This window comes from Anomalospiza imberbis, chromosome 5 (genome assembly GCF_031753505.1).
Source record: "Anomalospiza imberbis isolate Cuckoo-Finch-1a 21T00152 chromosome 5, ASM3175350v1, whole genome shotgun sequence".
Taxonomy (NCBI): Eukaryota; Metazoa; Chordata; class Aves; order Passeriformes; family Viduidae; genus Anomalospiza; species Anomalospiza imberbis.
The window spans coordinates 59,502,755-59,529,804 of record NC_089685.1 but is presented as its reverse complement, the minus strand read 5'-3'; the positions used below and the strand labels follow the sequence as shown (position 1 = coordinate 59,529,804).

Below are 27,050 nucleotides of genomic sequence, written 5' to 3'. Positions count from 1 at the left end.
TAGTGGAAGCAGGATTGGACCCTGAATAAGCAGGGAAGAGAAAAGCATCTTATGGTGGAAGGGGATGAGTATTATGTAAATAACAGGGACAGATGCATTTTGCAAATGGGCTGGCCAATCTCATTATTTATCTACAATTAAACTAAACTGTGGGGTCATATCATCCTATTAGACCTAGCAGATTAAACTCAGGCTGTCTCTTTTTGTTATTGTTTCTGGGGGAGTTTTGGAGCTTTCTTAATTTAGGTCAAAAAATGAGAGGCTTCCTTATAAACATTTTAATTAATCAGCTGAAGAATTCTCTTGCCCTCAGAGACTTGCAGTACCAAATCCAGAGCTCAGACTGTAATATTTCAGCTCAGATTGTGTTTGTGCCCCTTTATTCAAGTCAAAAGCACAGACAGCAAATCAATCCCCCTCCCCACCATTTGACTACTTGAGAAAAAAAAGGATCTTGAAAGTTTGATTTTTGACCTAAACATGTTCTTTGCAGCAGCCCAGTACATGAAGACCAGAATGTATGAGGAAAGTGACCAAAACCTGCAGAGAAAAGCACTTTTGGGTGGACCTTAGGCCTATGTACACTTCATCCCAGGCATCTTTCCTGCCCCAAGGCCTTGGTGCAATAGGGTCATCCAATGACTCACAGCCGAGTAAAATCCCAGTCTTTACAGGGCTGCTTCGTGCACTGTCCCACTGGGGAGAGGCTCTTGGTTGAAGAGCTGGGTTTCCACGGAGTGTGCTGCTCCTCAGGGAGATGAGGAGCTCCTTTCTGGTCCTTGGTGCCTCTTGCACACATCCATTGGCTGTGGCAATTCCTGGCAGCACTCCTCCAGCATGGTGACCTGGCACCACGGCCACCCATCATCCCAGCAGGTTTGTTCAAGGAGAGGAACTGCACACCTCTACGGAGGACATGAGGAGAAAGGCATCCCCAAAGCTCCCCAGTGCCCCATGTCCTCCTCTATGAGGAGCTGGCACAGATACTGCTCCTTTCCAACTTGCGGGGTAGCAGTGAGCCGTAAGGGGGCTGGACATTGAAGAGCAAGTATGGTTTTGGGAAAGACAGCAGCTCCACGTGGTGGGGAGCAAAGGAGAGTGTGCTGGGCAGCCAGGCAGTTGTCAGCTGTCCTTGCAGTGGTGAGTAGTATCCCACGGCAGGATAGGAAGCAGAGAGCTTTCTTGGCATCGAGCTAGGAGCCTTTCAAGAATAAAAGCGTAGTCTCAGGTCAATCAATATGGACTTCTATTTAGATGAAAGTTACAATCAATCTTATTTGTTTCCCTGGTGATCAGTAATTAAGAAGAAAAGTTTAGAAAAACAGACTTCCTAAAACCCAGTGTGGTGTGTTGTCACCCAGGACACAAAGCAAAACACTCTTTTTTTCTAGCCATGAAAAAACTCCTGTCAGGGAAAGAGCCTGTGTGGCAGCCTAAAAAAATAACAGTACTGGACTACTAAAGCATACGTCAAGGTACTGGTCAGCCTAACCAAGGCTGGATGTTGTAAAGAGATTCCGTCTGTAAAGGAACATGGCTTTGTAGCTGCAAATGTCTTAGGTCGTCCTCTTAAGGAAATTTCTGATTATAAAGACATTCTGAATCAAAGAATGATTTACAGGGAAGTGATTTAGAAGCAAAATGGGGAAGGACCACTCTACAAGAGGCACCTCACAGAATATTTAGGTTTAATTCTATGAAGAAATGTGTTACTTGATCAGTGGATTGATGGTGGGATTTCTTGTCATCATATTGCCAATTTTGTCTTTTCCAGTGCTCCTTCTCTGGGATAGTCCCATGGAATTACTGATGAAGTGATTACCTGGTGAAGGATAGCTGACTCTCCCTCAATGGCTTTGACACAAAGTGTCCAATACTCACTGTGATATCTGACTTGGGGGCAGGAACGAAATCAACTTCTGTCAGATAGCGAAGGCCACCAAAGTTGCTGAACTTTTCATGTTTCCTCCACTTTGCTCGCTGATTCTGGAACCAGATCTGGAAAAAGGCAAGAAAGAAAAGGTACAGGAATTAACAGAATATGAAGGATGAACTTCTCACAGCCAACTACTTTCCCTAAACTTTGAGGATTAGAAAACATCCAGCTCAGCAGAACCAGGGGCCAAATCTAAAGTAAACCACTGAGTTTGACAGAACACTTTTCACATTTTGCATAGCATATGGCATCTCTGGACCATGATACCCTGTTTTCTGTTGTGGCTCTCAGAAGAAATAGGATCACCCTGTTCAAGAAAAGACAATATTGTAGGTTTTACAGGGCTCTGTGGGGAAAGCAGATCCTTCTGCAGACAAAGCTGTGCAGTGGTCAATGCCCACAGCATTCTGTTTTCCCTAGAAGGTGTGACATCTCATGACAGAGCTCTTCCACCCTGTTTCCAAGTGAATAGACTGGGAAAAGATCCACCTAAATGTTTTGCTGGGCTGCAATAAATGTGTGTCCCCAGTGGAGATGTAGTAACAGGGTTCTACCTACATTTACCTGGTAGCATTTGGAAATTCACATAAGGGACCTAGGTGAAAGACCCAAGGGGATCACTCAGCAACCCGAGTATGCTGTTGGCCATATCTTTTGCACTGGAAAGCAGACAACTAATTTTCTCTGGGGAGTTCCTTTCATCTGTCAGCTGATTTGACCAGTCTGCCTTCTGGCAGAGGTATAAAGTTATTTATTGTGCAGCTGCAGTTGTGCATCTTGCAGCACTGCTGTGAAAAGTTGAAACCCCCTTCAATTGTAGTTTCTAGCTTGCTAAGGGATTTGCTATTTGAATGTAAGCAAGTGATTCACATGGACACAAAGTATTGGTTATTGAAGACAGGTGCTATTTGATGTAAATACATATGTATTTTTGGCCAAATAATGAGCAGCTCAGTTATTTCTGCATCTCTCACCCAAGAGGTAATGGGAATGTCAGGAGCCCTTTGCTATATTGCTGATAGTTAGCTGCTATATTGCTGATAGTTAGAAGTAGCTGGGGTTACTGAGAGGACAGTTTTGTTTATCTGGGTTTGCAGGTGTCTGGAAACTGCTTAGTCTGTATGAACTTTTCCATTCCCTTTCTACCATGCAGGAGTTATATGGTGAAACAGCACCATTTAACACTCGCAGAGTGACAGAGGGCAAAGGTGGCACTCCAGCCATCATTCAGTCTCTGAAGCGCTCCTTCTAAAATCTGCACATGGGATAAAGCTCTCACTTCATGGACTTACTTTATTTAACTAAAGGCAAAGATTTTAACACTCCTCACACCAAACTGCTCTTTTTTTCCCAAGCAGCTCTCCAGCACCCTTATGTCTAAAATGATTTCTCCATACCCAGCGTGAGTCCTTTTTATTGTTTTAAACCTGTACCTCATGCTCTGTCTACTGCAGATATCATACCTTTATCAGCCAAATACACAGAACCATAGACTGGTCTCAGTTGGAATGCATCTTTTAAAGAAGACACAGTTCCAATGCTTCTGCTGTGGGCAGGGACATATTTCACCAGACCAGGTTGCTCAAAGCCCCATTCAGCCTGACTTTGAACACTTTCAATGATGGGACACCCACAATTTCTCTGGGCAATCTGTTCCAGTGTCTTGCCAATCTCACCATAAAGAATTTCTTCCTTATACACAAAGTAAATCTACCTTCTTTCAGTTTAAAACTGTCACTAAAAATCTCACCACAAGAAGATGAGTTTGGCAGTGTCTATTTTCATGAACCAGTGCTGATAAGCATTAAATACGTTATCTTTTCTTTAACTCTCCATTAACAGAATATATATCTCTTTTCACAATTTTTGCCAAAAATCAATGTTTATCTGACAGGCCAATCATTATCTGGTCGGCCTGTTTACCTTTAAATACTGACACATTAGATTTCTTCAAGGGCTCTGGAATGGAATGTCTCTCATGCTCCAGAACTGATTAAATATCAACACTGATGACCTAAATTGCTTCTCAAGCAGCTTCTTCAGAACCACTGGAAGTAAGTTACTTAGATGTGTAGATTAAAAAATAACTGTCTGTAGCAGCTGCTGTTCAACATTATCCTTATAGAAAGTGTTACCTGACATATTTCCAAGGATAGAGAAGAAATTATGACATGTTTGCCATTTATGCATTATCCTTGAAAGTCCTACTGTTTCTATAAAGTAACAGATCAATATAATTGATCACTTTGGGGTTTTTTTTTGTTCTTAATCGACTTTTATTGAGCTTTTGATCCTTAATTTTTCTGACCAAAGCTTTGGCCTGCACCCTCCTGCTTTGCTTATTTATTTTTATAATTTCTTGTTTCTCATGTTTACTTAAACAGAATTTTTATTTTTTTTCATGCAACACATGCAGTTACACAGTTTCATCTATCCATTTAAGCTGTTTCACAGAAATCAAAACTTTTTTTCTTGGTTGGAAGACACAAGATTTTTCACAGTTATGAAGGGTTTCATTTGGTTACCAAGTGGTTGTTCACTTTTCCGATGTTTAAATTATATTTCTGAGGTGATTTAACTTACACAAAGCTTTTAGCTTTTTCAAAACCATTTCAAAGTAGCAAGAGCACACACAAATTCTCTGTGTGCAATTTCATTTGGGCGACAAATGCAGTCAATTGAAACTATAACTTGTAACTTGAACCTAAGTTACTGCTAATTTTTAGTTCTGTGGCTGATTTCCCTTTATCAGCCAGGATGAGGTCAAAGACAGAATTCCCTGTGTCATGTATAACACTGTCTGCATTGGGAATTTGCCATCTGCACTTCATACATGAGGAACTTTTTACTTCTTTCATTTACATCTGAGGTTGATGTTTCCCATAATAACTCTTTTTTTTCCCCATACAGATCATAAACAATTTTTTTTTAAATGGGAAAATGCCTTGTTCTTTCATGTGATCCATTGTTCTGTGGAGAACACTGACTGGCAGCTCAGCCTGTGTTTTATGCAGATGGAAATGCATTGCTGGAGTACTGGCATTACTAATAGGCATATTGTGGCAATGCAGGTCTAATTCTCCCTGTCACCTAACGATGAAGCAATATTATCATGGCTAGTCAATGGTCCCAGGCATGTCATAGTCAATAAACAGCTCTGTGTCGAACTTTGATTGTTAGAGAGGGATATATGCAAAGGAGTACACCAATGACTATAGCATGACAGCAAGTGCAGAAACTGCCCCATGAAAAAATCGTCACTACAGTGCCTGGTAGGCAACACCAAATGTCAATACAGAGTGGTATGTGTATTTTAATGTAGCAGATTTCCTATGCAGTAAGAATTTGGAGTAAATTTTTAGCTCAGTCAGCAACATTATATTACAACTGGGGGAAACCGGATTAGTTTCTGTGCACTGAAATTATAGCCAGGGCATTTATAGCCTGTCATATTGAAATACAGAACACTAAGAAGCACTTCCATTCTGGCAACTATTTTCATGTTTTTTGAGACCCTGTGGAAGAGGGATATGGATGACAGTTTGTACTGGATGAATATTAGCCTATAAATGGTTGATAAATAATTAATAAATATTTTCATAAATGACTGCTCTGTTGCTACAGAGTCCAACAGGTTACTCATAACCATCTGTAACTCCTATCTGCTATGCATTTAGTATGCTCAGAGCTTCTGTTAACCCTTTGATTAATTCCATGTGGTTAGTCACAGCTGGGCAAAAAATACTTCTTTCCCTATTTGTAAAAAGAGAACAGTGTCAGTGGCCTCGTCTGTAGGGTAAGAGAGAGGTCACGTCTCTCGTTAGCATTGCCACCCAGGCATAAACTATTAAGAATGCACTCCAAATAATGAATGAATTGCAGTGAACATAGCCTTTTGGAGACACACTGTACCTGAACTCTGGCTTCTGGGAGGTTTATCTTTGCTGCCAGTTGATTGCGAATATGGACATCGGGGTAGTGAGTCACTTGGAAAATTTTCTCCAGTTCCTGGAGCTGCTCAGCTGTGAACGTTGTCCGGATTCTTCGTTTCCCTTTCCTCTCAGCTGTGTAAAACAAGGAAAGGTGTATTACCTTTTACAGGAAAAGGTTACAGGACCACAAGAAGATTCAGAGATGCAGCAATTTCTGTAAATTGCTCTGCAGTTGGGATGGCATCTACAGCTCCTTCTAGATATGTACTTATCATAGGTGACTGGCTCCTGACATTCTCTAGCAGACAACGTGAATGCATTCCTTTATCATTAAAGGAATGAGTCAAAAGTGTCCATCTGCACTGCTAATTCCATGGATCCACTGCATGTTAACAGCTACAAATGCCTATGTATTTTAACCACACTAGCCCTGCAATGAGTTTGTCACCAAAGTCCTTCAGTGTTGGACCAACCATTGACCCCTGATTGAATGCTGTTCTCTTCCCATACCATTCCTACAGCAGCAGGGATAGCCAGCAGTTTAACTCTGCTCTTGCAAAGAAAAGGTCTTTTTCTGACTATACATTGTGGTGTGGGACTTTCTAAACAAGCTTAACCTAAAGAACTTAACCTTAAGAATAAGGCCTTAAAGCCCATACAGAAGTTTAGGTGCTGTGAATTCCTAAGGAGACTCCTAGACTGCTCCATTGCTTCACCTGTTGTGGTCTGATCACAAAAAGTACTTCCCTAAACACTCGTATCATGCTTTGAAAATGCCCTCCTACACTAAGATATTTTATTTAGATCGTGAACTCTGTATAGCACTTGATGTAAGTTAGAGTGAGGTCTCAGTTCCTCTGAAATTATGCTGAAGGTCTTGCAAAGAAGAGGAAAAAGCAGCTGAAGAATGTGGAGTTCAGTCTCATTCCAAAGCTGGAATCTTCTCTGATGCATGGAGTATCTTCCAGCTGACAATGAGTGACCAGCACAAAAAGCCATACCCCAAGCATTGTGAATCACAGGGTTTTTTCTACTGAGCTTGGAAAACTGCATCTGATGGGTGCATAAAAATTCTAATACTATTTTACTGACTGTGATGAGCTTGCTACTCAGTGACCTGAAGTAACTGTCAATGAAACCATGTTGTTAAAGAAAGTTGCTATTCTGAATGGCTGCTTTTGGTCTTCCATGGTCTGATGACAACTAACAATTCATACTAAGTAACTAGACGCATGCTCTTTCTAATAGGAACAATTACCCAGACAAGGTGAGCTTAGCCCTCAAAAAGACTTGGTAGCTTTTCCCCCTTTTGTTCAGCCATTAGCATCCTTTGGAGGGCTAAATAGTGAAAAGGTAACTAAACATCTAGGCCAATATAAAGCAGGCTCTGTTCCAATCAGAAAATGACATTTTTCATTCTGCAATCAAAACCTCATTGTGACTTTGTTGACACAGAAAATAAGAATTAAAATGTTTTGTTCATCAGCTTGGTAGGAAAGAGCCCAGACACAATACCATTCTGAATATTTCATCTTTTCTAAACCTTTTGGGGACTTTGAAAGAAAACCACTCATGCAAGAATAACTGAGGAGTATCATTTATCATGACTGTCAATACTACCATGTCTCAGGAACAGCCTAATAAAGCTGATGTCCAACACAGTTAAATCCATATCATTAGACTTTCCACCAGCCTATCAAAGTACTACTCATTAAACTGCAGCACCAGCTTCAGCCTCAAGAGAAAAATGTTATTTCCATTGAATCTTGCTGGCACTACTGGGGCAGAGATTTGAAATGAGAAATATTTGTGTGCATTTACACTGAAGGTATAAAGGGCACCTTCTCCTAAGAAGCCCTGATTACATTTACTTGAACCTTCTCAAAAGATTACTGTAAAGGGGGTTTATTGCTACATGCAAGAAAAGGGAAATATCAGTGCTGACAGTAGAAATCTTAGGACACTACATCCCCTGTAAATAAGTCAGGGTTCCCAGTTCATAATGTTGTTTCTTGTTTGGAAGATTTTCACCTCCCATTTACTATATGGCTTACTATATTCTGTCCTGCTGGCACCTGAGAAATGTCCAGGACTAGAGAGTGTGGCTTCAGAGAGAACAGGCACATGAGTTTCTGGTGTCTCGTGCCAGCTTCTTGGGTATGAAAATGACCCAGATAACTTGGTGATGAGCAAAAGAAATCCCTATCAGTCCACTCCAAATCCTCCATATTTTTCCTTCTGGAAAGGTGAACTGTATTGTAGACAAGACTCTAATGTAAGGGGAGGGTCTGCACAGTACTCAGAAGTGTCAATCCTACTGAAACCAGACTTTGCAAAGATGAAACTCATCAGATTGAACAAAATACAGTAACATAAAGTCAGTTATGAACCAGTAGAGACTGAAGGATAAACTTTGATTTTGACTATATATTAAATTAAATTGCTAACAAAATAGACTCCTGTGAACTAATAAAGACTTTTGCCAGTAGGGAATATAGAAAACATTTTTTTTTTTAAAATAAGTAATCAGTCATTCTATTTTAAATTTAAAAGAAAACTATTAAGAAATTAAAAAAATCTGGGACTCTATGTTAACATTTTCTCTTGCAAGATGAAACTTTCTCTGACTGTAGCTTTGATAGTTCCCTTTGCCTTGGGACCTCAGCTTAGAGATCCCATAGCAAACAACAGCATTCAGAATTACAGTCTAATAAAGAATGTGTGTGGAAGATGTAAGACTAGGAAGTGTTGGAAGTGTAACTTTGGCTTTTCAAATGTGGCTCTAGAGTCTCTGGGGAAATAAGACTCTGTCTGAGTTTCCTGAGCTATTTTTTATGTAAAAGCTGGGGATATTCAAGTGTGCTTTTATACTCCGTGAAAGTCATTTGCAGGTTAGCTGGCTGTTGAAGCCAAGCCTGAAAATACGAGGCAGCTAAATGTGTCAGCATTTTCAGATGCTTAGAGATACAGCTGTCTATACATTGCCTTACTGTTGACATTGGAAGGGCCAGATTCTACAAGCTGATAAAGCAGTATAGCTCCTTTAAATTCAGTATCAGGCTCATTTGTCCTTTGCATATCTGCTTTATTATTAGGTCAGACTTGAAGCAAGTTGGAACATTTGAACTTTGTAGAAACAGAGATTCTTCTTGAAAGTGAACAGTGGAAGGATGAGATCAATGACTACAGGTTGCAGCAAGGGAAATTCTGGTTACATAATAGGTAAAAAATGTTTTCATAATGAGGGTAGTCTGATGTGGGCCAGGAGAGGCTGTGAAGTCTCAGACCTTGCAGATAATCTGAACTTGACTGGTCAAAAGCCTAAGCCACCCGATTTAAACTGGTCCTGCTTAGATTTGGGGTTGGACAAGATAGTCTCCAGAGGGCTCTCACAATTTATTTTGTTATGTAATCTCTGAACTCCAAATAACCATATGAAGTAAAGTCCCCCCATCATTCCTTCCCTAAAAATTAAGGAAGCTTAGGATATTAAGGCCTTAAACTAAGTACAGCTCAAAGCATCTGATTTGCAATTGCTTATATACATGGTTTTAGCTTAGCATTTTGCAGCTTATTTCCACTGTCCAGTATAACACAGTTTCAAGAAATTTGAGGTATGAGCAAATCAATACTGATGACTGCACCTTGTAAAAGTTTGTTAACATTTGCAATTTGTAAAGTAAAAGCTGCACAGCTGCAATGATGCTATACTTGGCACAAATTTCTTCTGGACTACATTCTGTAGTAGGCAAATAGCCTGTGGTACACCTTGCACTGCTGTTTCTTAGCTGCATATCTGAACCAGCTAGAAAAATGCTGCCTCATGGAGATCTCTGCAACTGTATCCCCCATTTGCACTTACCCCAGTAACAGCTAGGACTGTATCAAGCCTACTTCAGCCAAACACTGGAGGGACAAGGAATTAAAAATGCAGGAGAAGGGCTGGAAATCAGTACTAGCACATATTTGCCTTGAAGTAGGTAACCCAGAGAGATGAAACCTGGTAGGATCAATCTATCTTCCTGCAATCTTCTTTGTAATTTCTGGACAGAAACCCTCTCACAGTATGCAACAGCCAGGTCCAAAGATTCTGTTTCTTCTTTGACAAGGAGAAAGCAGTTACATAAGCAAGCAAGTGGCTTTAGCTATATATCCTCAGAAATACATTTTTCTCTGTGCAACAAAGTTGACTGCATAATTTTTTTTTTCCCAGAAAGAAACTCAGGTGTGTTGAAAAAGAGTCCCATTATATCTGGTTAGGTTCTGTTTCATCCTTTTTTGCCTTTTTCAGAGAAGTTCCTATATCTCTCTCTCTCTCTCTTCTTTGTAATTCAGATATGTGGCTCTCCCAGCCAGTTTCTTCTCGTGGCTTTTCTGAATGCTGTCTTCTTGTGGTGAGATTCTGCTCACAGCAGACAGCCCCATAGCAAAAACCTCCAGTTATTACAGAGTGCTGATGGCATCAGGAAAAAACCTGCTTGTCTGTATACAGGGATGTGCCCATGGCAGCACCTCTCCTAGTTAAAGAGGTAGCTCATGGCTTTCAAAACAGCTTGTACTGCAATATTTAGGCATGAGTATTGCAGTGTAGCTAATCTTTATTAAAGTGGTTTTTCAGCCTAAGAAGGACTGGCATAGCCAGTGAGACTGATCCTAATTGGATGGGTACAATGTGCTCCAGATAGAGCCTCCTGCTAGTGAAACACAGCATTTCAGTTGCCTGTTCAGGCATTGCCAAAGTTAATTCAGAGAAGCACAACTTGAACTTTTTAAGTTTTGACCTCCTCCCTTCAGTCCAAAACTCCTTCATATAGAGTTGCTTCCACCCTGGCACTGAGTATGGCACTTAATCACCTGACATCAAGACTGAAATGCAGAGAGGTACAGACTTCAAGGGGTGTGAGCCAAAAATACCAGGCTAGAAACCTGTTTAAGCAGGCTGTACAGTGGTGGTCAGGGGAGTTTCTTATGTCTGCTTGTCAGAGGAGTTGGCAAGTAGTAGACAGTATACATGAAACCATTCATGCGGACAGTTTGTTGTGGAGGATCGTGCTCACCATCAACCTTGAGTCCCTGGTGAATTTGACCTTTCCTGTCTGCCAGAAAAGTGATGACAGTGTTTACAAATGCTGCTGCCTGTAATGATGGTGTGCATAGCTCTGGCACAGCCAGTGGTCAGCAGAGTAACTGAAGGATGAAGCAAGCTGTCAGATCTGTACCTAGGCCAAAGGGACTGCACCTTCATGAACTCCTTCAGGCCAATGTGGATTTGCGGTAGATGCATGTGTTGGTTGCCCACACAGCTAAATCTCAAGCTTGACACTTGGCACATTCATTTCAGTGAATGTTTGCCATAGTCAAATCTCACCTTAAAAGCAGTGGCCAGCCTAAACCAATAATGGTTCTCACCAAAGAAAACATGTTCCCCACCACTCTCTGGTCCAAAACCCTTGTGAGAAACCAGCCATTTGCAACAGGGAGAAAGCTGAATTTATTGCAGGTTGCACAGACAACCTGCTTTTTTCTTTATTCCTGCTCTTTGTGATTATTTGTACCTGCAAACATCTAGACACTAATCAGGAATGTTTATTTACATCCCTGCCTCTGCTGTTTCCCCTTTAAGCGTAAGGGCTTGCTAAAACAGTAGGTAAAAGACCTGCCCTCAATTTCAAAGAACAGTAATAAACAGTATCATATCCCAGGGCTTTGATAAAAAGTTCTAGGACAATTTTGGAGAAGCAAATAAATACTCATTAAGACCTTTGAAATAAACTAATCATGATGTGCCATCAGCTTTACAAATGGTCACACCATACAGACTCAACTAGAAGGAGCAAATTAACCTCTGGGTCCTGTGTAATGTACCCTTTGGATCCAAAACTCCCTGGAAAGAAGGGACTGCTTGAGGAAAGCATTGAATGTTAACTTTGCTTTAAATAAACAAAACTCGAAACCCAAAACCCATGAAGAAACAACACAAAAGGAATTTATGATAGTCCCCAGCTGCTGACAGCTTTCCTTTATTCAGTGCTTACTTGTACCACTGAGACTTCTATGTGAACGGAGTTTGAAGGGTGAGAGTAAAGGATTCGGGCTTTCATTTAATATCCAGGGTGTCATTATAAACAGTCAGTTTTCAAAGAGGGAGAAAAAAAAAAGAATCAGCCTTCAACAATACCTCAAGTAAACCCACCAAAACAAGGTCAATGGTCTGGGGCATTTCCAAGTGTATACAGAGGAACATTACACTTTAGAGACACAGGGCTGCAGGGACTATTCACACAGATAAACAAAAGGCTGGTAAGACACCTAATGGCAGCCAAATTATATATATGAGCATTTTTTTTCCCCTGCTTTTCCTTTTCATTTAAAATTGTTTCCTTTTGTTCTGCAGGACAATGGGATACTTGTGCCCTTTCTCACAGTCCCATTGGTGTAGTCTGGGCAGCTGATATTTATCTGGGATTGTGATTGCACAGTGCTTCATTGTCTCTTGGGTGATTCAGAAATGCATTAAGGTAAGTCAGCATATTGGGGAAAAGACTGTTCTGTGAGAGATAAACCATACTGTTTCACAGGGGTACACAGATTTGACCATATTGTCGACAAATGAACAGTACAAGTGAATTTATGACTTCAGAGAAAACATAAACATTGAGCTAAGGACGTCTGCAACTGGCATCAGTACAGAGGGGACATGACTTATACTGGACTTCCTCCAGAACTGAGATTATCTCTATACTTTCTGCTGTCTTTATGAAAATTGCCACCAGAATTCATCAATATGCTTTGGGATCACAGATGCTATCATAACAATAAAACAATTAGATTAATAAAAAGATTCCTGAGCTCCCAGTCAGCAAGGCACAGAGGGTTTCCGCTACGGAAATATTTGGGTGATGTTGACTCATTAGGGCAGCCTCCTCTACAGCAAATTATGAAGACCTGACCTGCAGGAAATAACATGAACCTCTGAATCACGTGTGCTTCACAGCCTGAATCCCTCAGTTTCTGGTGGAATTAGGAGCCAGATCTGTTTATTGAAGCATGATCTATGCTGTCCTTGAATTATTGCCCAGAGAAGAAATCCCACAGGACCAGACATCCACCTGTGTCTGAAGATGATGCTGCTACCTAGCTTCTCCAAGGCACCGACTGCTCCTTTGCTTGAGCAGAAGACTGGAACCATTATCTGTGTGCAATGCAGGGCACACTCAGGCACTGCCTTTGGATGTGGTTACAGTGCACACCTGCCCATTGTATACAATCAGACCCAGCAAGTGTAAAAGGCTCATTGGAAAATGATTGCCCAAGAGGATCCAGACTAGGCTGGGATCTTGTACTTGGCAATCTCTACCAGGAGCTGCTGCAGGCAGGCAGGTCAGGCATGCGTGGGGGTGTGTTATCCTCTCAGGCTCCAGTGCTCTACTCTTCTGAACTGGCAAGCTGAGTCCCAGGGAGCTCAGAGCAGAGAGAAGTCTTTAAAAGGAAAGTGGGAGCTCAGGATTTGGGTGTTTGCATAGACAAGTGCTGAGAGGCTGACCAACAACCACAAGAGTTTGCCCTGCTTGCTCTGACGTTTTGAATACCTTGGCAGTGATGGTGGTTGTACATGGCAAAGGGACTGCAATGACTCATCTCACAGAAGCTGGCCCAAACAGAACCTGTACCTGCAGCTTCAAAGTAAGGCCTTCCTTAGAATGATCTCCTAAAACAGATTTTATCAAAGCTGTTTCTCCTTCTAAAATGGACTTTATCAATGCTGTTTCCAAGAATCCAGGTTTTCTGAAAAAGCTCTGCTGAGCTTTCCATACAGAAGGCCACAGGTGAAGGCATACAGCATTCAGAATGAAGGCACTCAAATTCAAAGAAGGGTTTAGCAAAACTAAATGCCAATGTCAGCATGTCTCTAGCATATGAGGCCTCTTCTTTTTTTGCTTACAATGCAGCCTCTAAGTTCAAAGTACAAGAGGCATTGCTTCCTGCAAGTGGTTTGTGATAAGGGCATAAATCTATTTAGCTCAAATGACACTGCATTTCTAAACCGCTTAGTGGCAGAAGCCATTTTGTGGGAAAAGAAAAATTTTAGGGAATTGTTACAGTTTCCTGGAAATATGCTCCAAATCCCATACTCAGGGTCACAGTCGGAGTGCTCTTGTTATCTCAGACCACATGCCCATGAAGGAGGCTGCTGTTGAAGCCTCCTCCTCACCTTTCTCCTCCCATAAAAAATAGCACCAAAGCCCAGCTCTCCTGCCTCCAAGGTGATTGTACAGCACACCTGATTTCTTCTATTCCCTGACAACTAAACAGATGTGTGTCTAGATAGAGCCCAGGGACCTTCCTCACAAACCATGAAGGTGTTTTACATCAGTAGATGTGTGCTAAGAGAGAGAAGTGCGGGAATGCCCCGCTAAGGGCTTCTGATGTCTTTTCACATCAGAAAGGTCTCCTGCTGCTGAGGCTGGTGCTGTTCCTCTGAGTGCTAACAGGCATCGCTGGTGTGGGTGTGAGGGAGGTCCTGGGGACACCTCCATGGATATGCTATGGGCACTTGGGACTGCCAAGGTGCCTTGTCAGAGCCGACAAGGTAACTGACCTGTAGCTGCCACGTCAAAAGCATGTCTGAAGCCCCCCACAGTTGACAGGTGCATAAACAGAAGTTAATTTGCTATCAACAGGACTACAGACTGCTTCCAGGGATGATGCGGTCTACCCTTCCTGCAGGTTTTGTTGCTGACTTTGTCTGAGAAAGGTGATACCTGCCACAGCCAGAGGCAGGAGAAAAAGAGCCTCCAGCTCTTCCTCTGTAATGTAAAGTGGAAGAAAGAGGCTGAAACTTGAGATACAGGAAAGTATTTTAAACCTAGGCCTCCAGCTCTCTGCTAGGAATGACACAGTGTATGAACAGGATCCAAAACATCATTGTTTGCACACTACGGGGAAAACGTCAATCCAGTGCTTTAGGATTCTCCCTCCTCCTTCAGCCAGTTTCTATCAAAGGCTTGGCAACTGCAGGAACCAGTAGCCTAGAAAATGGCAGTTCATTAAACCTCTGCTTGGCTTCAAAACCTCACTGTGACCAGGGAACAGAGGGATTTTGTTTAAAATGTCTTTAAAATACACTTTGCCATTGAAGGGGGCTGCTCATGTTGGCTCCATTTTGTGCAGATAATTGCATGCTTCCTCCCCTCATTTACTGATGAGACTGGTACCCACCATGGTGCTGGTCAATGAGGCTAAGTGCCAAGTCAGGATAGCCACCTCCCAGCTATGGTGTGATCCTCCTGGCTGGAGACTCCCTCATACGGAGAATATGTGAATAGTCTACTCTTATACTCAGAGGCAACTCTGAGAGCCAGATGCATACAGCCCTGGCTCTTCTATGAGGAAGCAACATGATTTAGCCCTGCTGTCATGAGTTGTGTGCAGCTTACAGGGCAGAGAAAAGCTAAAATTTCCAGTTATCTTACAAGGCTTCTGCCTGCATCAAGACTGATGGCTGTCTCATGCAGGAGGAGGAGGTGACAGCAGCTTGTCACAAGACTCATGTATACCATGGCAGCAGTGGCAGAGACAAGGATTTTCTTTCAAACGTGTTTCACAGAAAGTGCTGTTTCTCCTGCCAGCTTGCAGAGTATGGAGCAAGGATGATGTGTGGATCTCAGGAAAGCCAGCTGAGTAACCCCACATCTGCCATCTTCAACAGACTTAAATAAAATGCCTTCTTTTCCCTGGAGTAAATATTAACAAACTATGCAAAAACAACTTTCTGCTGCTGCTGAAAACCTGCTTTCTATATTGTAGTATGAATGTCTGTATTTACTTTTCCTCAAACACAAAGAACTTAGAGAAATTTTTGTCACTCACATGCTGCTAATTAATTGCCGTCTGTCTGTTAGGAACTTGTCTTGTTCAGGTACCACCTATCCTGCTTAGCCTAAAGTCTCTGTGCAACATATTGGAAAAGGATATTTGTATTGTCCAGTGCTTTGGCTAAGAGATAGACTGCTATTTACCAATGCTCACAACTAATTAAATTAGCATATTCACCAACATCGCCAGCATTGAAAATTGTGCCTGACACATCCTACCAGATCTACTGCCTGTCGCCAGTTTGCCTGTGTGCATGCTGATGACCTCTTCATCACCTGTACAGTGGGTCCAAGGTGTACAGAACATATTGAGCTGACTCAGCTTATTCACCAGCCTCTCTCCCCATGTTGTGCAATGCACAATTTCCAGGCAATGGGCATTGCACAATCCTGGCAGTGAGGCTCAGAATGTGGTAACTCCTCACACCCCAAGCAGGAGGGCAATAAACACCCAAAGCAGTCCCTACCACTAACATTGGTAGAGTTGGTGGGACTGAGCTGGAACTTTAGCTCAAATAGTGGCTCTTCAGTCTTCTGATGGCAAGAATGACTGTCTCTGTGACTCATCCAAGAGCTATGACCATCTACTGTGACTCAGCCAATGGAAACACATGTGCTGTCTGTTGCTTGGTACATAATTCTAAGAAAACAGCTGTGTTTTGGGGCATTGAAGGGGAAAGTCTGGATATAGAGGCACTCACCATGAAGTGGATGGTCCACTGGGAAACCACATAGCTGGTCTTCCTCATGTTTTCTTTTGCCTTCCACACGTTCACGTCCCATGTCCTCACCCAGGAAGGACGCTGGGTTGGCAGTAGGTCTTCTGCAGTGAGTTGCCTGCACCCTCCTTGCTTTGGCCATGGGTGTAGCACATGTGGTGGGAAGAAGCCTTTTGGATGAAGGTAAGTCACAGTCAGACTGACTCCGGCTGCTGGAATCTGTGAAGCAGACAGCACAAGGCAGCTTTGAATAAAGCAGCCACCATTCAGCGCACCTTTCAGTTTCTATGAAAAAAGTGGTCTGGATATTGTACCATTCAAACCAGATCATATTTCAAATGGCCCTAATCCTTCTGTGCTGTACTTCAATGCCAAGATTGCCCCATGTTGCAGACACAGAATCTTGGTGAATTTGACCCCCACATCTTGCCTGTTTTCTACTTCCTTCCACCTTAAAACTTTCAATGGTCCTTATAAAGAGATTTTTTAAAAAGGACTGTAAAAACTAGGGAGACATAACCAAAAGATCGAGAAATCTCAGCTTCCCTGTCAGTATCCACATTAGTGGCTACCTTTTTGGAAGAACTTGGAAGCAAAGTGGATATTGAGCTGCTCTGAAAATCTGTCAACAAGATTGCCATGGAATTTGCTGGATGCCAAATGCTTTTAAAAGTCTGGTCCTTTCTTAAAATGTCCCTGTAGGTACATCTACCTTATAGGAAAATGGGCCGATGAATAGGCTAAAAGTCAGTATCTTCCTCAATTCAGGTCCCTCTGTCCTTGTTTCTCCATCTGGGCTGCCTGCTCCTCTGATTTAGGCATTGGACAATTCTAAAGGCAGTCTTTGTCCAAGCTGTCAACATTTCCTCTCTGCCTTTAGACAAGTGATGCTGGTGATACCTAGAAAGGTACTGACAGCCAACTCATCTTTGTGAAATCACCTGCACACTCTTGTTGACAGGACAAACAGGAGAAGCTGGTGTTGGCCTATTTTCACAAAGTGCAACTGTAACATTAACTTAGATTTGAGCATGGACATTATAAACAATCTCTACAGTAACCTCAGCAGCAACCAGTCACGTCATGTGCTAGGACACCTGACCCCACGTGCTGAGGAAATTGGCCCCAGAAGTCACAATTTTTCTTCAGCCATAGTGTTGCCTTATTACTAACACCGTTACCTCAGTTGTGTAGTAGGGGCACCTCAAAGATGTTCCAGATGACTTCTCCGGCCTCATGAATGTAGTATGAGTTTTTACACCTCCTTATGAATGTAAGCAGACCTTGCAAAGCCATGCACTGAAATGTAACACGCTGGGAAGCCTCAAAGTTTGCGACAGTGGGCTGTCTGTGGCTGTCAGCATCCCAAAATAGCTACACCAAACACCCCACTCTCCACCTCCCTTTTCTGTATTACAGCCTTGCCATAAACCCTGATGCTGAATGTTTGATGTGCTGCCTTTGGTAGTAGCAATCAGGGCTCAGTTGACTCTTCAGAGACAAGACATCTGTGTTTGTGCTGCTTTAATGGCAAATCTAAAATTTGCTCCAGTTCTCCACCCCACCTGGATTTCTTTGCTTGGAAAGCCAGAGTAAAAGGCAACACATGAACATAATATACCCATTGGGGAATTTAGGTTTTCATGGCCTGGGAGCAAATATGACAGTACAGGTTTGTCTGCTATTATTGCCAAAGAACATTAAAATCCTAATGTAGTAATGGACTGCACTCCTGAGCAGTTTCCCACATCTGAGCTCTGAAGTTTGCTGCACCTGTGGGGGGGTCCCCTCTCCCTTCTCATATCTAAATGGCAGCAGGTGTGAACCACTACAGGCTGTACTCGAAGAGACTCCACTTTTTAATGTACATTTTACATGTGTGTATATATATATATATATATATAATATATATATGTTGTCACGTCTGGCATTGGGAAAACATCTAACTTTTTAGACTTGTTAGAGATTTATTTTCTCCAATGAACAAGGTCTATTTGAAAGCAACTTTGGAGCAATGATAATTATAACATCTGGAGACAAAGTACCTAATTCTGATTCTGCCCTCCCTAAAAGCTCACAAAATAGCAGTTTTATAGAGGGTTGACACTTACATGAAGAAAATGAAGTGTTAAGAGCTCCAAAAACTAGCCAAAGCTTAATTTCAATAAGGAATAACTGTTCAAATGTTACCTATTTAAAATATCACCAACTCTGAGTAACCTTCTAAACACAATTACATGTGTACATTCATGTGGACCTTAAAAACCTGGCCCACCTCTGCATTTGAGGCACATTGTGCAAAATGGCACTCATTTTATTTCTCTAGTATTAACTAACTTTGAGTTTTCTGGTAAGAAGACAGGTGAGGTTTTGTATAATATTTGTGGGATAAAGGAGAAGGACAGACCTGGGAATGGTCACTAGCATAAGGCAGTGGTTAAATAACAGATATCAGAGGATATCAGTATTGACATAGGTTCTTAGCCCAGGATTTCTATCGTAGTCTCCCATCCCTAAATTAAGGACTAGTTGCACTCCTTTGCTAGATGTGATGCTGTGAAAATTCGTATGTTACAAAAGTGATGATGCTTATATCCTACAGTAATGAAATATGTAAGAGTACCTAAGCAAGGTGCTCTTATGGGGAGTGATTAAAGCTTTCTAAGAATGACATTAGCATTTCCTAAATTATAGAAGACTTTTCACCTGTCTTTATTCTTTATTTACAACTTTCCTCCCCAATATTTTTCATCACCTCAGTGATGAGCACAAGTTATGTATTAGTACAGATAGAGCAATTACAGACTGAAGTAGAAAGAACAGGGAGGAAATGGAAGACAGTTCCAGGCAGATTGGAAAATGTCAATGTCTCTGTGAACTGGTGAAAAGGAGTGGGAGGATCTGTTGTTTGAGATCAAAGAAGTATGAACCTCATAGTATGAACCTCTGAATTAATCAAGGAGTTTTTCTGGATAATAAGATTGAAGGTGGACAATACTGAGTTTACAGCATATAGCTGAGAGTTAGGAGCCCCAGGCCTGTTTGCATTGCAGCCTTCTCTGATGTTTGTTGTTCTGACCAAGTAAAAAGCCTGCCTGAAGTGGTTCCTCTTTAGGCCAGCTTGAATTTTTTTTTTTGTACACATTCATGTGACACCAGCAGGGAGCTCTGAAAAACAGCTATGAACTGGCATGGGGCAAAACTTCCTCCAGGGAATGTAGTTTTCTTTTTTTTTTTTTTTTTTCCCCAGAGAAGTCAATGACATTTCAGCCTAGCACAACATGAGATACTTGTTACTGTCAATACTGTCATGCACAGAAATTACTTTGACTTGTGGCTCAAAATGGTCTTTTTGTCTTGACTTTCAGTTGCATAGGAAAGGATGGACAATTTCAGACAAGATAGTAGGGTTTCACTTTGAAAGCAGGAGGTTATTTCAGATGACCTAAGTTCCATTTAAGCCTTGTTGTGTAATCACTGGAGAGAGACAGACCTGAGGAGGCACAAGGTTTATGATTTTAGGGTCTTACTAAGGCTGTGAACGGGGAAGAGTTTATCACTGAGAAATGGAAGCATATTTGTATTGTGTTTTTTTCTATTTCTTCTACATATTTTTCTTTCTTTCCTATTTTTTTTTTTTTTTGCTTTCCAGGTTTATTGGTTTTCCTTGCAATAGGTGGGGTGAATTGGTCTTATTGGCCAGATGGTATCTGTTCAGTTAGATTCCTTCAGTTTGTTTCCTCTTTAGTGATAAAGATGGGTGGAGTGTTGCAAAAGGTGAACGATCACCATATTGACATTTGTGTGTGAAGTCGTGGTTGTATTCCTATTAATTTGCATATCCTTAACACGATGGAGCATAACACAGGCAGAATGACGAAATTACCATATCTGTTACTGCTTTCACTATTAATTTCCCAGGTGTAAAACTTTCATCCCAACCTTTCCCTGACTTGATAAAGGATCTCCTGTTGGTGAAACCTCACTGGCAGAAACCAGGGGAGTAATGAACAATCACTTCAGATGTAATTTCAAGTACATTAAAATCGGGTTCCCAGGAATTTCAGAACATTTTTTTTTTCTGAAATAGGCCTGATATTCTTCTGTGTTTTAAATGAAAGAGTTGGCACAAGGCAGGGATCAGCACTCACTGGGTGTTTAATTGTCTTCTTTGGAAAGGGTAAGGTTACCCTTTCTAAGCATTGTGACAAAAGGTTGAGAGGGAAAGCACAGACTGCATACTAAAATGCCTTCTTGTCATTAATTTGTTTTTTAATTTGGTAAGAGTCTTTCAATGATTTAAACAGGCTTCAACAACTGCAGCTCCAGGTCCTCTAGCTGTTGTGTTTTTTCAGTGAACTCCCCTATGACTAACACTGTAACTGGAAAGCCAAATGCTTCACAGAAGACAGCACACTCCTTATGCCAAGTCCCACTGGAATTACACTCACAAAAACATATGAATTTAGGAGTCAGGCCCAGAGATCTTCCCATACGTGATCAAGCCCCACCATTCTGTGAGAGGCTTGCACTGTACATCACAACATCCTTTTTGTCAGAGACTCGGAATAATTTGTTAGAAGCAACTTCTAGAAGTCATCTGATCCAGCACCCATGGGTTTTCTTGGGAATCTTGGTTTGCACCCCTCATTTAGAATCACAAGTTGAAAAAGACCTTTAAAATCATCGAGTCCAAACATTAGACCACCACGTCCAACCATTTCTGACATTTTGCATCTTCTGCTCCCCTGGTCCTACCCATCTCCTCAGCTCATAATGACTAGATTTAGACTCCAGGACAAGTGTGATCTTGGTATTGAGACTGTCTACATCAGATGGTAATTTCTGGCCTCAGTATTTACCTTACAGTAGCCTGTAGTGCCATATGGATCTTCCTGTCTCTCATATGAATCATAGCTTTGCTCAGATAAATACCATATAGGATTGTGGGGAATGTTCTTAAAATCCTTAGTAAGATATAACTAACCCTGACCTGTAGTACTTCCTTCTTTGCTGCTGCTGAACTGTTATGAGAAAGCAGCTGGATTTGTGTCCCATCCTGGAATTTCCAGCAAGTTCCCTAGCTCATTTCAGTTCCCTGACCTTGGCCAGCACTGAGCCATACTAGATATGGCTGATTATTTATACAGTTTTTTTAATGACAGTGTTATATGGCATGAAGCTGAACGACTTAGATGGAATACAACAATTATCCCAAGATGTACAGCACAGAGTATTGCACTTCTGAAAGAAACATAATTTATCTGAATAAATCACAGTTCAGCTCAGAAAGCAAAGGGTAATAAATTTAGGTATCACATTCTTAGGTAAGAAACAAATAGTGAAAAAAAGTTTTGTTTTCATTTTTTTTAAACTTCCTTGATCAATTGCAAAAACAAAGTACAACAACATTTTGGAAGATTTCTGCAGCTTTCCTGTTTTCCCACTTCCGTAACAATTAAGTGAATCTTCACATGTATATACCATTTTCATTAGTTAATATTCTACATTCCCTTAAGTTTATGAATCCAGCCTTGCTTTCTAGCAGGGGAGAGAAGAGTCAGTATATTTCTCTTGCTGCAGCTATAGTCTCTCTCTAGTGTGAACGTGGTGAAGAAAAGCCAAAGGCAAGGCCTGGTGGTTCTGCCTGTGGCTTTCAAGATGAAAAACTGACTGTATGCTCAGGTGGAGCAACTTGGGGTGAGGCTGCACTGGCAGTGCAGTAGAGCACCATGTCCTGCATGCACACTTTCTAGACTCTTGTGCTTGCACTTAGCTAAGACACACAGTAAAACTGGGCGTCAACATATTTGATTGTGGAAATGACTTAATATAAAAAGGTCCTGTCTCTGTTCCCAGAGAACATTCTCATGTTGTTGAAATGCAGTTCTGCGGCCCATGTTGTGAATAAGTACTGACTGAATTTTTGGTAGTATTTGTCTCACTTTGGATCCAGTGGCACAAAGTGACTGCCACATCACCTCAGGAAAGGACTTTCAGCTCACAAAACCACACTGCCAGAGCTCACAGCAGCATTTCTCCCCTTCACAACCTTTGGCACATGGGACCCACTGCACCAGCAGCAGCATCAAACACGTCCTCTACAAACTACCAAGTTCTTGCTTCTTTCAGGACTGGTTGTCCAGTTCCAGTTGGCAAAAGCAGCTTAAGGAAATCTCCAAATGCCCCAGTCCTCCAATAGTACCAGTGGCAAAACAGCCAAGCAACACTTGCCAAAGCCTCCAGCTACCTTGTTTTTTCTTTGGAAGAGCTTTTCCTTTGAGCAGATGACCTGGAGAGGTCCCCCAAAACCCCAGTTATCCTATGGTTTTGGGAAAAAAATGCTATCTCTCTTTCCCAAACACAAGAGTCCATGGAAAGCTACAGTTACTGGCACAAAGGCAGCAGTGGTATATTCAGCCCAATGCTGTCAGGTGAGTGGTGGGCTGACTGCCACATGGTGAGGAGACAAGTAAATCCCGTGTCGCAGATTAACGAAAAGAAATCCAAATCTTGTGCAAAGCATGGCTAAGAGTCAATGTTAGGGTGCTTGAGTCCAACCCCAGTAAGTAATGTTACAGTAGTGAGTAGTTTCCCTCACCATTAGGTCTTGTTTGCTTTCTATATGAATAGGCAATGGTTTCTTGGACTGACAGGCTTTTGGAAAAAGAGTCTGTCCCCTACTAATGTGTGGCTCATCCAGTATCCTGGGATATGGGGTCCTGATCCATGAAAGCATCTCTCTATATTACAAAAAATAAAGTGTAGCATTAAGCTTTATTGAAAGCAGTTGAGTGAGAGGTGAGTGAAAATTTTACGCCAAAACTACAGGTCATTTTTTAAGTGGATCTGCTTGTTGTATACTTATCTGTTTTTTATGGAAAATGCAGATTGAAAAAGATGAAAAAATATCAAATTCAGAAAATGCGGGACATTGTTCTTTGTTTAACGAAAGAAGGAGACAATTTCTGTGGGGGTAAATGTTCACTCAAGGCCAGCGTAACCAGACTGTGAAAACTGAAGTCAAAAAGTCTAATGCACTTGCTGGTTTGCTAAAATCAAAGTCATGCAAGTTTTCTACTAGCTGTTTTTATTTAGTTCATGAAAGAACCTAGTGTCCATGATGATAAAAATAAATGATTAAACATATATGATTTCTCTTTTCTTATTCCAGCAATTGGGTTCTAATTCTCCTGTAGCTACCATTACCCTTACAGATCATTTCTTCTGCTTGAGGGTGAGTGGTCAAATTTATCAGAAAAGGGTGCTGATATGAGATTTGGCTATAATTCCAGACAACAGTCAACTCTTGATATAAGTGAAACTCCAAAAATTTTGTTAAGATGCAGCAGTCTTAGGCTTGCTTCCTGAGACTGAATACCTTTCCTTACAGCATGCATTTATTTGTCTTCCGCCACCCCCCCACCCCGACCAGATAACAAGAGTATTATTTTTTAAAAGGAAAGATGTATTGTATTTTTACAATAAGCACTCCTCACTGAACAGAGCTACCTGAAATAACTTTTCAGGTTGCATACTCACCTCTCCAATGACATTGGGGCTTTACAATGTACAAAACCCCAGAGTCCAATCTACTGCGAGGTTGAAAGCAAATTTTAAAAAAAATATTATTTCTGCATATATAATGAATGATTTGTACCTGATAAGGGAAATCCCAAATTCCTATAAAAGTTAGAGAATTAAAATTCTAGATGACTGAACCTGACAGCCTTTGGGATCAAAAAGTAAGGAGCATTTTCATTAAGTGTTATAACTGGCACTTACCAAAGGCCACCGGTGACTCTGCTTTTAGGGACGGAGGTCTCTCAGCATAGCTACTTCTGTTCCTATTTTCACTGTTCGGGACAGTGCTGGCAGAAGGTTTCTTTAAGATTTCCTCAATGGAAAAGGACAGGCTGGGCTTCCTCTGTCCAGCACACACGCGGGGATCCGTCATATTCCTGCCAAAGTGGCCGTGGGACACAGAGGGCTGTCGCGCTGCCCTGGGTCTCGGAGCACCGCGAGGGACACGCGGCTGGGATGGCGCGTGTCTCTCCCCACCCATGCCCGGGTGACCCGCGGCAGCGCTGGGAGGAGAAAAAGGCCACCCGCAACTCAGCACACGCCTGCTCCTCGCTGCTGATCACCCTGGGACCAACACCTGCACTCCCTGCGTCTGGGGAAGGCAGTGTTACAAGCGTGGGTTAAAAGTTTTACCAACCCCACCCACTGCTGAGCATTCCCCCTGCCTCTCGTGTTTACGGAGCTCTGAACAATCGTATGGCCATTCCAGGAGGAGGTGTGCTCCTTGCAGAACCAGGAGAAGAATACCCTGGGAAGGGTTGCCTCTTTTTCATAAATCCTGTTTGTGGGGTAGTTATCTTCCTTTTCTGCTTTCAGGCTGAAACCTGCAAAAAGCCCACTGGATTTGTACCATTATGGAGTTAAGAAAATTATTGGCAGGACAAATACTTGATTCTCGGGCCATTTACTAGCAAGAGAGACAACCTGTAAACTTCTCTCGCATATAAGGAGGTGTCACGTATGAAAACCTTCCTCACCAGCAGTTCCCAGGTTTTCCTTCAGCCATGCTCCTAGCCATCAGCTTTGGTTCAGATTCTCTTTTCTCCTGTTGTGAAAACCCTTTGAACTTTTCAAGCAGGTGCTTTTCAACATCATCTCATCTTATCAGTCACAAGAGAAAAAGAGATGGCTCTTGAAACACGTGTAAGAATAGGAATTAGTGCCTTCTACCCCCCACCTATACTTGTAAAGAGAAAACATCATTTTCTTTCTATCCTGAGCTATGAGGCAAGCTAGCTTGATAATCATCCTACCAGTTGCTTAAGCCTACCAATTATGCATCCACCACAGTGGGAGATTTCCTGGTTAATGAGGGTGAATACCTGTGATTCCTCTCCTGAGCCACTTCTATCTTCTTGTTAATTTTTATTTTGGGAAGAATGTGGTTAGATACACTCCTGTTCCTTCTCTCTCCCTCCCCCCAGGGGCATTTCTTGCCTTCTTCTGGAATTGCCCCATACCTTTTAAATTGCTATGGTCGTTTCTCCCTTTCCTGCTGGTTCTTCTCTGTGCCTTCCTTATCAGGCTCTTATAATTGTATTGGCAGTCCCTGCCTTATTTGTCCAGCGAACTTACAATTCTTGAGCTGATATCCCATCATATGACCTTTTCATGGAGTGGAGACCAAAATTACTGTGTAACCAGGGGGCAATAAACCACACCTGATAAGATGAAAGGCTTTTGGCTTTTTCCAGATTCTAGATACTGGAAAAACCGTGGGGGCTGATGAGGAAAAGAACAATGGAAGAGGTTGAAAATGATGCAGCCGGTTGTAATGAAGAATATTTAATTATCTGATTTTATGAATCACACTTCTCCCCAGGCGACAGGGTAGACCGGTGAGCGTCTTTCACTCAGACAACACACGTGGCATAGAGTGGGAAGTGTTTTCCTTAGTTCCCTTTGCATCCCTCTGCTGTTTCTATAAAGGAGGGTCTTGTTCCTTCCTGGCTGTGTGATGAGATGGCAGCTGTTGTGTGGGTGCAAAAGTTCTTGTGGCCCTCTCCATTAAGCAGGGAACATCTTCCCGTTTCAGTCGCTGTACTGGGGGAATGTATCTCTAGCCAAGCTTTGTCCTTTCCAGCTTTGCTGCCAGAGTCCATAATCCTGGCTGGTCACACAAAGAGGGATGTGTCCCCCTTCTTTGCTTAGGCAGAATGAGAGAGTGGGTAATTTATGGGCTGAGAACAGGTGAGCATGCTGTCTGTATACAGAGAGAAAGGAAAGAAAGGTGCTCTGAATCCATATCCTGGATTAAAACAGCCTATTTAATAACAGGGTTTCCCTTTTTTCCTTGTGATTCCTGATTCAAAACCCATGAAAAAGCACAAGAAGAAACCTAGTACATTCTTTTACAGACACCCTATTTTTCCTACTCTGTTTGCCTGAGGCACCTAAAAAGGGAGCCACTTTTCTTGCTTTCTGGCTTCCTATACAGCAATGGCTTCAAATCTTACTTCCCAGGTGTCTCAAATTGAGAGTCCTTGACCCAGCCTTCACTGTATTAATTTAGTATATATTACATTGTTTGAACTTTCTGATGTTTACTGTGCTACCTTTACCTATAAGTTTTAGGCACAGGAAAATCAGATCTAGGGACATCTGTTTTTTAAGCCTCCCCTGCTGTCCATCTTTCCAAAGGATCCATATAGGTGCAGGAGTGAAGCCTATGGATTTGTCTGCTTCAATTATTAAATGAAGGACAGCCACATTTTGCTTTGCAATGGAAAATTTTAGCTTTGGTTTGTTATGAAAACCTAGGTGTTCAAGGAGCTCATATCTTGCTGCAGGGGCAGGAAGAGGAGGATTTCACAGGAAAGTCTGATAGATTCCAGTACTCCTCATGAGAGGACCCATATCTTTGGGTAAAATAGCTGAATAGCTGTAAATTAGCCTAGAGACTCTCAGGGAAAAAAATATACCTCTTATCCCTCTTCCTTGCCCCAGCTCAATTTTTGCTGTATTAAACACACACAGTTTTGAAAGGGAGAAACGTAGCCTTCTG

General features: G+C 41.9%; 1 protein-coding gene and 2 long non-coding RNA genes across 3 annotated transcripts; all 3 read right to left on the bottom strand.

The window, feature by feature from the left end:
* Positions 1 to 834: 834 nt before the first annotated feature.
* On the bottom strand, positions 835 to 24,458 carry ISX (intestine specific homeobox). The gene is made up of 5 exons (XM_068191101.1): positions 24,248 to 24,458; positions 16,445 to 16,681; positions 5,849 to 6,000; positions 1,882 to 1,998; positions 835 to 1,201 (listed from the first exon to the last, which is right to left on the bottom strand). Exons 1-5 carry the CDS (start codon positions 24,417 to 24,419, stop codon positions 965 to 967), a joined length of 915 nt encoding a protein of 304 aa, XP_068047202.1. The 5' UTR covers positions 24,420 to 24,458; the 3' UTR covers positions 835 to 964.
* On the bottom strand, positions 21,407 to 22,502 carry LOC137475030 (uncharacterized). Its single transcript, XR_010999651.1, has 2 exons — positions 22,210 to 22,502; positions 21,407 to 22,142 (listed from the first exon to the last, which is right to left on the bottom strand). It is a non-coding gene; the product is annotated as an uncharacterized lncRNA (long non-coding RNA).
* Positions 24,459 to 24,764: 306 nt separating the features above from the next.
* Positions 24,765 to 26,494, bottom strand: LOC137475029 (uncharacterized). The gene is made up of 2 exons (XR_010999650.1): positions 25,507 to 26,494; positions 24,765 to 24,870 (listed from the first exon to the last, which is right to left on the bottom strand). It is a non-coding gene; the product is annotated as an uncharacterized lncRNA (long non-coding RNA).
* Positions 26,495 to 27,050: the final 556 nt, after the last annotated feature.

Coding starts and splice junctions, on each gene's coding strand:
- ISX (XM_068191101.1), bottom strand. CDS start 24,419: ATGACGGATCCCCGCGTGTGTGCTGGACAGAGGAAGCCCAGCCTGTCC. Junction 16,682..24,247: donor AGAGTCACCGGTGGCCTTTG/GTAAGTGCCAGT, acceptor TCTGCTTCACAG/ATTCCAGCAGCCGGAGTCAG. Junction 1,202..1,881: donor CCCCCAAGTCAGATATCACA/GTGAGTATTGGA, acceptor TATTCTTGAAAG/GCTCCTAGCTCGATGCCAAG.